Source organism: Eschrichtius robustus, chromosome 6 (assembly GCF_028021215.1).
Source record: "Eschrichtius robustus isolate mEscRob2 chromosome 6, mEscRob2.pri, whole genome shotgun sequence".
NCBI classification, from domain to species: Eukaryota; Metazoa; Chordata; class Mammalia; order Artiodactyla; family Eschrichtiidae; genus Eschrichtius; species Eschrichtius robustus.
In genome coordinates, this window is record NC_090829.1 from 97,581,575 (window position 1) to 97,594,089 (window position 12,515).

The 12,515-nt window shown below is 40.1% G+C and overlaps 1 protein-coding gene across 2 annotated transcripts; it reads right to left on the reverse strand.

Moving 5' to 3' along the window:
* Nucleotides 1–8,421: 8,421 nt before the first annotated feature.
* On the reverse strand, nucleotides 8,422–12,496 carry TRMT10C (tRNA methyltransferase 10C, mitochondrial RNase P subunit). 2 transcript variants are annotated; one of them, XM_068545578.1, is made up of 2 exons: nucleotides 12,356–12,496; nucleotides 8,422–10,161 (listed from the first exon to the last, which is right to left on the reverse strand). In XM_068545578.1, exon 2 carries the CDS (start codon nucleotides 10,129–10,131, stop codon nucleotides 8,872–8,874), a length of 1,260 nt encoding a protein of 419 aa, XP_068401679.1. In that variant the 5' UTR covers nucleotides 10,132–10,161; nucleotides 12,356–12,496; the 3' UTR covers nucleotides 8,422–8,871. The 2 variants fall into 2 exon arrangements, with proteins under 2 accessions (XP_068401679.1, XP_068401680.1); XM_068545579.1 differs by having other exon boundaries at nucleotides 12,254–12,496.
* Between the last annotated feature and the right edge of the window lie 19 nt (nucleotides 12,497–12,515).

The window sequence follows — 12,515 nt, forward strand, 5'->3', positions numbered from 1 at the left end:
ATGTAAAAGTGCCCAGCAAACTATTTTACATAGAATAGGTAATTCATGTTTGTTTTATTTTTCCTAGATGTGATCTTCAAAAGTTACTTAATTGCTGAGTCTCTTTTTTTTTTTTTTTTCGCCCGTACCAAGCGGCTTTCAGGGGTCTTAGTTCCCTGACTAGGGACTGAACTCAGGCCCTCTGCAGTGAAAGCGCGGAGTTCTAACCACTGGACCGCCAGGGAATTCCTGAGACTCTTACTTTTAATCATTTTTTAAATGGAGACATAGGGACTTGCCTGGTGGCACAGTGGATAAGACTCCATGCTCCCAATGCAGGGGGCCTGGGTTCCATCCCTGGTCAGGGAATGAGATCCCACATGCATGCCGCAACTAAGAGTTCACATGCCACAACTAAGGAGCCTACCTGCTGCAACTAAGGAGCCCACGAGCTGCAACTAAGGAGCCCCCTGCCACAAGTAAGGAGCCTGCAACTAAGACCCGGTGCAACCAAATAAATAAATAAATAAATGGAGACATAAACATGTGATTTTTATTTGTAATTATGTATGTATTTACTTATATATGCTTTTTTTTTGAGTTTTTATGTGTATCCATTTATTGATTGCTGGGAATACAGCTTATTGAGGATACATGACATGATGCTTATATTTTTAAATGAGAAAAATGAAGTTTAGAGAGGTCACATACAGCTATCCAGTTCCATATATCACACTGCAGAAGTTAAGGATGGAAGGTATTAATCCATTCACTTGTCTGTTCCATGAGGTCATATTGTGCATATCTTGCTCACCATTGTTTCCCTAGGACCTAGATTATACCAGTTTTCAATAAATATCAATTGAAGAAGTGATGAATGCAAGCTTCAGTAACCCCCAGCAAATGGGTTAATGGATGAAAAGGCAGTGGAGTGCAGGGCAAAGAGCAGCAGCATTGATTGCATCAGACAAAACCGAATTTAGATTATAACCCTGCCATTTGCTAATCTGTGAGTTTGAACGGATAAGGTAATCTTACTGAATATATTTTAACTATAAAAATGTACTAATACTTATAGGGTTACTGAGAGGAATAGGTGTGATAATACAGGTAAAATTTGTAATACACTGCCTGGCTTGTGGCGGGCACTTGCTTAATAGTAGCTATTGTTTGCAGTCTCTAAAGAGCTATTCAAATAATGAGTAAACAAGCTGAAAATGGAGAGTAATATAGACAACTGTTATTATAATTTATGTGGGTTTTTAAAAAATTATTTATTTTTGGCTGCATTGGGTCTTCATTGCTGTGCACGGACTTCCTCTAGTTGTGGCGAGTGGGGGCTACTCTTCGTTGCTGTGCGCAGGCTTCTCGTTGCGGTGGCTTCTCGTTGCAGAGTATGGGCTCTAGGCGTGCGGGCTTCAGTAGTTGTGGCACATGGGCTCATCAGTTGTGGCTCACGGGCTCTAAAGCACAGGCTCAGTAGTGGTGCACAGGGTTAGTTGCTCCACAGCATGTGGGATCTTCCCGGACCAGGGCTCGAACTGTGTCCCCTGCATTGGCAGGCAGATTCTTAACCACTGCGCCACCAGGGAAGTTCCTATTATTGTAATTTAAATGTGTAATTTGTGAGGTGATAGTTATAATATCCAACATATATTTATGCTTACTATATGCCAAGCATAGTCTGCAATTTTTTTAACATGAAATCAAGCACATTAAATCATCACCCTATGAATTAAGTGCTACAATTACTTTATTTTTATAGAAGAGGAAACTGGGACACTGAAAAGATAAGTAAGAGGTGGAGCCGAGCCTGGAATTCAGGCACAGAGCTACAACAAATTAGAGAGGAAAAGTGACTAATCATGGTTTCACTAACCTTGTTTTTGTTTTTTAACTTTCAAATTTCTTTACAGCCCAAATTAAGATGAAAACATATTTCTATTCATCCAAGTAATCCAAAACACTCATTCACTGGTTAGATCAGGGTTGGCCCCATGACCCTGTAATATTAAATTACCCAGGTGGGCTGGAGCTATCTGATGTTGTACCATGAAATACAGAAACAGCATTGCACTGGGTGTCAAGTGACAGCAGCTCATGGGCTTTGTTTTGTGTGTGTGTGCGCTTACATTTTTTTATTTTAATTTAATTTTTGTTTTTTTTTTTCAAATTCTTTTCTAATTTATCACTAACCTTGGTTCTTAATTCAGCCTGTAATACCATTATATTTCCCTATACCATTCTCAAGATTTAGTATACATCAGAATCATCTTTTTTTGGCTGCGTTGGGTCTTCGTTGCCGTTCGCGGGCTTTTTCTAGTTGCAGCAAGCGGGGGCTACTTACTCTTCGTTGCGGCGCGCGGGCTTCTCATTGCGGTGGCTTCTCTTGTTGCGGAGCACGGGCTCTAGGCGCGCGGGCTTCAGTAGTTGCAACATGCGGGCTCAACAGTTGCAGCACGCGGGCCCTAGAGGGCAGGGCTTCGATAGTTGTGGTGCATGGGCTCAGTAGTGGTGGCACACGGGCTCTAGGGTGCTCAGGCTTCAGTAGTTGTGGCGCACGGGCTTAGTTGCTCTGCGGCTTGTGGGATCTTCCTGGACCAGGGATCGAACCTGAGTCCCCTGCATTGGTAGACGGATTCTTAACCACTGTGCCACCAGGGATGTCCCTGAAAGGCTTCTTAAAACAGTTAAAACTGTGGTGCCACGGACAGAGTTTTTGATTCAGTAGACTCAGTGGGTGGGGCCCCCAAATTTACATTTCTAACTAGTTCGCAAATGATGAGGCTGCTAGTCTGGGGACCACACTTTGAGAACCATGACCCTAATTCACTCACTTATCTAGACTATTTCCCACTTTCTCTGCCCTCCCCTCAATTGATGACTTTGATTCTTATTTTCAGTAAGAAAATAATAGAAATCAAAACAGAACTTCTGTATATTCTCACCATATCTGTGGTGTGGTACCTGCGTTTGTACCTAGGTTTTCTGTGTTCATTTCTGTTACTAATGCAGTAAATCCCATCTTTCTTGCTTATGTAAGGTCTCACTCCACTGTTTTATCAGATCCTCCCCACCCCGCCAACTACTGGATCATTTCCAACAGCAAACATACATGCTTTATATCTCCCATATCTACAAAACAACTATAGCAAAATTAAAAACTCTTCTCTTGATCTCATAACTCCCTCTAGCTCCTTATTACTATTCCCCTTCATATAGTAACTCTTTAAAAGGATTGTTTATACTCATTGTCTCCAATATCTCTTTGGTATTTGGTACCTACTCTGCTACCACCCTGGTCCAACTCACTATTATCTTTCACCTTTGTTTCTGCAGTAGCCTCCTAGCTGGTCCCTCTCTTCTCGTCTCAATACAGCAGCCAAAGTGACCCTTTTAAAATGAATCAGATTGATTGACTTAATAAATTTTAAGGTGCTTGTTATGTGCCAGGCACTGTACCAAGTCCTGGGGATACAGCAGTAAATAAGACAGAAAAGGGAGTTCCCTGGTGGCCTAGTGGTTAGGATTCTGGGCTTTCACTGACGAGACCCGGGTTCAATCCCTGGTTGGGGAACTGAGATCTCGCAAAACTTGACACAACATTGTAAATCAACTGTACTTCAACAACAAAAAAAATTTTTTTACAGACTTCCCTGGTAGTTCATGGGTAAGACCCCACGCTCCCAATGCAGGGGGCCCAGGTTCGATCCCTGGTTGGGGAACTAGATCCCGCATGCATGCCGCAACTAAGAGTTCGCATGCCACAACTAAGAGTCCACATGCCACAGGGAAGATCCCATGTGCTGCAACTAAGACGCGGTGCAGCCAAAATAAATGAAAAAGAAAGAAAGAAAGGAAAGAAAGAAAGAAAGAAAGGAAAGAAAGAGTAGCCAATTTAAAAAAATGTTAAAAAGGACAGAAAAAAAATCCCTGCCCTCATGGAGCTTGCATTCTAGTCATCCTGTTAAAATATCAGGAACATGTCACTTTTTTGCTCAAGACCATCTGATCTTCCCATCTTATTCAGAATAAAAACCAAGTCCTTACAATGAAAGGCTTACATGACAGACCCCTAGCTACTCCTCTGACCTCATCTTTATCTCTCTTTACCCACTCTGCTTCAGCTACATTAGCCTCCTTGTGTCTTGAACCCTCTCTCAGGGCCTTTGCACTCACTCATTGTTCCCTTTACTGGAAATTCCCTTTCCTCGTATCGCCATAGCTCACTCTCACTTTCTTCAGGTCTTTGCTCAAATGTCATCTTATCAGTCTTTGTGCAAATTAGAAAAGGGATACCCTGTTATTGGGTGCAATCTTTTAAGCACTTGGCTTAAAGGCAGATAGTACCTGTGTATGAAGAAAACAGTGCTTCTTCTAGCAAACATGGCCCTGCACCAGAGTGCATGGCTTGGAGAGGGTTGTATGGGTGTTCTTGCACAGTGAGCAACCTACTTAGAAGACAGTCCCCAACCACCTTGTATAAAATGGTAATGCCTCCCCACTCCAGCATTCCCCTTTCTCCCTTAACCTTCATATTATTACCATCTGACATTTTATATTATTTATGTCTTGTCTCCTTTCTGCCTGCAAGAATTTAATATCCATGAAGGCTGGGAATATTTTGTATTCCCACTGCTGTATCACCAACACCTAAAATGCTTCTGGGCACGTAGTAGGTACTCAATAAACATTTGCTGAATGAATGAATGAGCCAATGAGGAAGATAACCTGCTAGACTGGGAAAAGTAAGACAATTGCTGTGATACGGAAATCAAGGAAGAAGTTTTTCAAGGAGGGAAGAGTTCAGTGAGATATTCATGGTCTTTTTTAATTAGTAAAAAGTGGCCACTGAATCTGGCTGGAAACAATACAACTTATGTAAGCACAGATCACTGTTTTATCAAGCAGTACTCAAGCTGCACAGTTCGACATGGCAGCCACTAACTACATGTGACTATTAAGCACTTGAAGTGTGGTTCGTGCAACTGAAGAACTGAACTCAATGTTATTTAAGTTAAAACACCGAAGCAGTTAGCTTTTGTTAAACACAATTCAGTTGTTTTGGTAGGATTGCATTTTACTTTAACAATTGAAAATTTAGCATTCGTATATTTTTTCTTAAAATGAAAAGGTTTATTTAGAGAGATACACACTCCATAGTATGAGCTGTCTCAAAAGGCGAGAGGTGGCCCCAGGGCATGGGGTCATCTAGGAAAATGAGAGCAGTGCTGGGAGACACATACTCCACAGAGTATGGGCCATTTCAGAAGGCGAGAGTAGCCTAGTATTCATATTAAGATGTGCTATAGGGCTTCCCTGGTGGCGCAGTGGTTGAGAATCTGCCTGCTAATGCAGGGGACACGGGTTCGAGCCCTGGTCTGGGAAGATCCCACATGCCGCGGAGCAACTAGGCCCGTGAGCCACAACTACTGAGCCTGCGCGTCTGGAGCCTGTGCTCCGCAACAAGAGAGGCCGCGATAGTGAGAGGACCGCGCACCGTGATGAAGAGTGGCCCCCGCTTGCCGCAACTAGAGAAAGCCCTCGCGCAGAAACGAAGACCCAACACAGCCAAAAATAAATAAATAAATAAATAAAAATATTAAAAAAAAAAAAATGTGCTATAACCATTAAAATACGACCAGATTTTGAATGCTTAGTTTGAAAAATTGAATATGAATGTAAAATCTCATTAGTTTTTAATAATGAATACAAATTGAAATAATTGGACATATCAGTTAAATATATTAAAATTAAGTTCACCTTTTATCTTTAACATGGCTACTGGGAACTTTAAAAGTACATACGTGGATTGCATTATATTTCTATTAACAGCAGTGGTGTAGAGGAAATGGAAACTGTGTTCTGAATACTTACTTGAAGGATCTGGCTTAGAAGTTGAACTGCGTAATACAGTAGGGATAATAGTAGCAAACAAAGACTTCTTTTTAAATTGTTTAATTATTAAAAGCTGGGAATTTGGTAGCATGTTTGAAAAGAGCAAAAGGAGAGAACCAGAAATGTTATTACATGAAAACATGTCGCTAATAGGTAAGAAGGGGAAGATGATTAGACCATAGGAAACAAAAGTTACCTTCAAAGAGAAAGAATACTATAGAATAAATTATTGGGTGTTTAAGATAAAGAGAAAAGCTGTTACTTCCTAATTCACGCCCAGGAAATCAGACCATCTAGTTTGGAGAAACTGAAGCAGTATGCGAGGTTCTGCTAAATTCCAAATTCAAAAAAATTTGTAAAATTAAAATCAGTATGAGCTCAAACTGTGGATGAGCTTGCCACTGTGATTCATCTACATAAGAGAGCAGCAGTCGTAGAAATCAGTTACTGCTTGGCTATTGCAAAGGAAAATAATTAAGAAGAAAAATTCTAGTGTTGCACCACTGAAACACCTTAGCATATTTTCTAAAATAAATTTATTTACTTATTTCTTTTTGGCGGCATTGGGTCTTCGTTGCTGCGCGCAGGCCTTCTCCAGTTTACCTTAGCATATTGTTACACAGAAATACGAATGTATTCCTCAAAGGGACACAATAACTTGCATATACCGTATTAGAAATTCTATATATTTTGAATATAGTCTGAATTAATTAGTTTATATTTACTTAGCACTTATGTGCCAGACACCATATTAAATGTTTTATATGAGTCAAGAACCATTTCTAATCTCCTTTTTATAGACGAGGAAAACTGAAATTTCAAGAGATTAATCAATGTAGGCAATGTCAGAACCCGTAAGGGTGGAGCTGGAACCCAGAGAGCAGGGCTGGGACACAGGAGACTCGTGAGGTGCACTAGGAGCCTTGTTTGCCTTCCTCTAGTGCCAATCCTGTCAGGCAATCCTAATCCCTTTTTCTTAACCACTACGCTATTTTACTTTCCATGTATCTCAAGTATTAGCACCTTGCTACTCAGTAGGGTCTTAAGAGTTGAAATTCATTCATAATGCACTTCTCATCAATTCTAAGTTTACACATCACCTTTTCAAGGCCTCTCCAGATCCCCTGAGTTTAGGTGAGGCATCTCGTGTTTTTCCATTGCATTTTGTACTTGCCTTATTATAGAGGGCATAATTTATAGGTTAAAGTCAGACAGACCTTTTGAATTCTGAGACGATACTTAAAGGCTCAATTATTTTGAGTAAATTTTCTTATCTATAAAAAAGGTGTTAATGATAGTACCTAAACTTAGTTGTTTAAATTCATGTAAACTGCACAGTAACTATTTGGCACAGAGTAGGTACTTAGTATTTGGTAAAAGATTGAGTCCTGTTTTAAGAAATGTATTGGATAGCATACCTCATTCATGCTAATGTCCAATTCAGAAACCAGGTAGAAACATTTGGCCGTACATTTCTATTTCCCATGTTTTCAAACATTTTAACGGTGCAAGAAGTCTACAATGAATATGGTTCCTAAGTTCATTTCTGTATGCTTGGCTTCCTTCACAGAAAAGGGCATGGCCACTAGAGCTTCCTACCTCTCAAAGTTCAACCACTAGAAAGGAATTAACACAGGCTATCTTGAGAAGTCCAAAAATCCTGTAAAAGGATTCTGACTGGCCTGTCTTAAAGTCAGATGCCCATCTCAAAGCTTGAGTCTTTTTTTTTTTTTTTTAATTTTATTTATTTATTTTTGGCTGCGTTGGGTCTTCGTCGCTGCACGCAGTTTCTCTAGTTGCAGTGAGCGAGGGCTACTCTTCATTGCGGTGCACGGGCTTCTCACTGCAGTGGCTTCTCTTGTTGAGGAGCACAGGCTCTAGGCACACGGGCTTCAGTAGTTGTGGCTTGCAGGCTCTAGAGCGCAGGCTCAGTAGTTGTGGCGCACAGGCTTAGTTGCTCCGCAGCATGTGGGATCTTCCCGGACCAGGGCTTGAACCCGTGTCTCCTGCATTGGCAGGCGGATTCTTAACCACTGCGCCACCAGGGAAGCCCTGAGTGAGGTGTCTTTTTTGAGATAATCAGTTGTGGCCAGGGGAGCAAGGTCTGTAAAAATATGGCAGCTTCCATTCAAATCACATGGCTGGAAAAAAGGAAGTATTTCCTTGAAAACAAAAGCCATCTACATTACAACAGGGAAGTGCTGTAGTAACACTCTTCAAATAAACCCTTTTCTTCTAAGAGGACAAGAAATGAGCTTTATCCCCACGAACCCATTTTTCATTACCCCACAAACCCATTTTTCATTATACAGCCCAATCTCATGACATGCCAAGGGATGTCTTTTTTGTTTAACCAAGACTCAGTTAAACGATATACCTTAGTGCCTATGACATGCCCAGCACTGTACCAAATGTTAAATAAATGAACCACCGCCTGAAGTTTCATCAATTTTCGATGAAAGGGTAGTTGTTGTCATGGCTAAAAGAACATTTAAGAAGGAAAATGCAGTCTGAGACTCAAAGTAGTCATAAAAAAGCCACACCAATGGTACAATTATTTTACTGGGCTCAAACGAACATGGACAACTCTTTTTACTTTCTAAGATTCTTTTTACAGTAAACAAAATATATTTCCAAAGTTTTACAGATATTTAATTGGAGAAAGATAATACTTCAGTTAGTTAGGAAAGACAACCTTTAAAAGAAAGAGCAAGTGAATTCCATTCAGGATGAAACAGACTAACAGAACTGTATTCCTAAGTGGTGGTGGTGGGATGAATTGGGAGATTGGGATTGACATTTATACACTAATATGTATAAAATGGATAACTAATAAGAACCTGCTGTATAAAAAATAAAATAAAATTCAAAAAAAAAAAAAGAAACAGGAGTGTATTACCTGTGCTACTTCAGCAGAGGCTTCCTAAAAATTTCAGCTGATTTTGGGGGAAAAAAAAAAGAACTGTAATCCTAATCCATTTACTTTTTAAGCTATCAAATATTCTCATTCAAGCTACCTTTTCTGTGTCTATCTACAGAGCCTCTTGGAAATGAATTAAAAGTCTTTGACTTCATTCTGTTGAAAAACTCTTGAGAATGCTGAGAAATCTCCAGATAACCAGTATGTTTTCTCCTAGGAACGAACTTCAGAGCCTCTTCCCAACTACCAGTGTTCTTCAGACATAACAAAATACGTATCATTTGATCTAAGGTGAGATTTTTGGTGCCAGTGTCCCACTGCAAATATTTATCTAATGGAAGGCATTCTGTTGCCAGCTTCAGCCGTTTTGCTTTGGCTAGGGATGTGCCTGGCTGCATATTCTTATCAACAAAAGATCCCACTACATAAATTTTGTCATGCTTGAAAGTAGTCATAACGTTGGGAGAATCTGAAGTTAAATATATAATACTATCCTTTGGAAATAAATCTACATGAGACTTTTCTGTTGCTGTTAAAAGCAATTTGTTCCACTTTTCTCCATAACGTTTAACTAACTCTCTATAGTAGGCACCACCTGTTTTAAGACTGCAGAAATAAATATGGAAAGGATCAACATTTCTTCTGTTCCATCCTTCACTTTCTAAAAGTTGGGAAACAGCATTCTGCAGTTCTTTTGGTTTCATATAGTCGTCATAAGCCATGTCAAAAACCAAAGGTTGTCCAAACTGCATGGCCTGGGCACCCTTCCAGCCCATTGCAATATCCATATTCCTATCCCAAAGTCGTAGAAACAGAAAGTTTTGCTGTTTATCTTCCTTAGTGGTTTCTGGTAGCTGATCTTTTTTTATTTGTTCTTTTGCTGCTATTTTCATTTCCTTTTTTATTTGCTTGGCTTTTTTCATTTTTTCCTTAATATATAAATATTTTAAATATTTTCTTTTTGATGATTTAGAAACACATTCCATAACAGTTTTGAGCTCTTCTTCACTGATGTGTTCTGGTACTTCTCTGCGAAGCAATCTCCACATCTCAATTAATTCCCTGGTGGCAGCTAGAGGATCTTCATCCTTGCTACTTGAGACTGTTGAAACACCCTCTTCTTGCACATTAGATTTCATTGTAATTTTCCACCTATCCAACTCCAGCTCTTCAGGAGGTGATGTACTCTCCTTATTAGGATAGGACACAGCTGGTATTTTGGAAGATGTGTATCTCTGCAGAGTTGTTGAATATAAAACCCTTTTCTTCCTATGAAGGGTAAATGGCACCAAAACTCTGGCAAAAGGTCTTAAGAAGGTGATACTGACACTCATTTTGAGGAAAACAGGCCTGTAAGAAAAGCCCTATAAAAAAAGAAAAATATAATGAAAAGTTAAAAACCTCTCAAATAACTGTGCAAGTATAAATTTGAGATACCAAAATGCAATCGATTTCTGAAACATAAAGTGGAATCTTAGTCCAACTTATTTTTGCACCATTAATTTTTCTTAGACTCCTGTGGCCTAGAGCCTGTGATCATTCACTAGGCGAAAAGTTTAAAACTTATTTGGGTTCTTATTTTAGACATGAACTTCACTATTGTTTTAGGCAAAAGGATACCTTGAAGATCCTTTTCAGATTTGTATCTAGGGACCCAGAAGATCAATGTTACCGGATAACAAAGCTATGTACCACTATATGGCTGAGATTACGGTGCTGTATTCTTCTCCACTTTCTACTAAGCCCAGATACAGACCCAAACACAAGATCCTTAACAAGCAATACATGAAGACAAAGGGCAGAAAAGTTACAGAAAATGGCAAATAGTAAAAAGCACTTAGCAGCTGCTGTACCAATGCCCTTATATGTTTTCAAAACAGAAATACAGAGAGATCTACTGATTTAAAAAAAAATAAAACCTCCCTTCTCCAATTTAGATTTTACAGCAAATAATGTTATTGCCAAACAAAATATCCAAAATTAGGGCAAATATATATAAGCTCCACAATTTTATCCTAAAGGTCTGGATGTCCACAAAACAATGAAGATGCTTAAAGATGTGAAACTAGTGCTGGACTTGAAGCAAAAAAAGGAATTCAACTTTTCACAAAATGCAACTAAAATACTTGAAAAGTTCCTTCTTCCCTTGGCTTCATTTAATGACGCTGCATGCTCCTGGGTCTCTGACCTGTGCAATGATGCTCAGATCCATTCCCCCCACACCCCCAACACATACAAGGTGGATGTGCTTCTGAGTTCTGTCCTTAGCCCTTTTTTCAATCTAAACATTTTCCCTATGAACTCTGATCTACCTCCTTGACTTTGATCACCATGTATCAGATGACACCTCAAATGCAACAAACTGAAATCTGTCTCCCTTCCCTTCCCAATCTGCTTCTCCTTCTGCGTTGTTTCAGGGAGGGACACTACTATCCATCCATTTGCTGAAGGCAGAAACTGGGAGTCATTTCATAACTGTCCCCTCTCACACCCTCCATTCCTAATTTGGGTTATATTCATTTAGTTTCTAAATACTTCTCTAATCCAGTCACTTCTCTTCAACCTCATTTTCTTATCATTTTTTTTCTTTTGGAGGCAGGGGGCTGCGCCACGCAGCTTGCAAGCTCTTAATTCCCCGACCAGTGATGGAATCCGGGCCCTCTGCAGTGAGAGCACGGAGTCCCAACCACTGGGCCGCCAGGGAATTCCCTCAACCTCATTTTCTTAATTGTATCTCCTAGCCTCTAGATTTGCTCTCCCTCGTCTCTAAGCCATTTGGAGCTAGTGCAGATCTGATCAATACGCTCACATCATCCTCAATGTGTATTTTTAAACTCACTGCTGCCAGGTTAAAGTCTAAACTTATATATGTGGCTTATAAAGTTTTTTCACAAAATCACCATTTGCTTACCTCTTCAGCTACATCTCTAGCTATCTGTCACCTCAAACTTTAGATCAAGTATTCCTATTAGTTCTTTTAGCACCCTGTACTTCTGCACCATAGTGCTTGTAACACTGCACTGTAATTGCCTGGCTACTTATTAGCCCCACTATGTGGTAAACTCTATCAGGACAAGGACTGTATTTATACTAACATCGAACCCAACGTTTGGCAGTATATAGTTCACATTTATCATTCAAGTATTTTTCGATTAAATACTCCGGGTCAATGCTTCTCACATTTAAAACACGTTCAGACACCTTTTAAAGAAAATACAATTTCCTTTAGACTCCTCGAAATATTTAACCGAGAGTTCTCAGCCCCAATACGAGAAACACTGATTTTGGAAAAAGTCTTTTGAGTTTTGTCTTTGTAACTGGTAAATATTTTTAGGATATCAAAGAAACAAAACCCCCAAATATTTAAAAGGGAAACAAGGATATCATTTTGGGAAACACTGCTCTCGTCCCAGGTATTGTACTTATAGTTTATTAAATCACTGGGCTTCCTCTTACCTGTGGGCCTTCTTAGCGCACAAGCTCCAGTATGCGTATGTTAGATCTCCCGCGTCCTCCCACCTCACCACACACACTGGGAGACACGAAACCCGCCCGTACCAGGAGTGCAAAGACAGTGGCTCCCGCCGGTGCAAACCACAAGGAACCCCAGAGGACGCAGGATTCTGCCGGGAAATGCTGCCCACGGATCCGCGCTGCACCTGACCCACAGCTTAACTGTCACTCTACACAGTATCCGTCGTTGACCCGAGACCCGCAG

Excerpts from the sequence above, each read along its gene's own strand:
- TRMT10C (XM_068545578.1), bottom strand. The coding sequence starts at position 10,131 with ATGAGTGTCAGTATCACCTTCTTAAGACCTTTTGCCAGAGTTTTGGTG.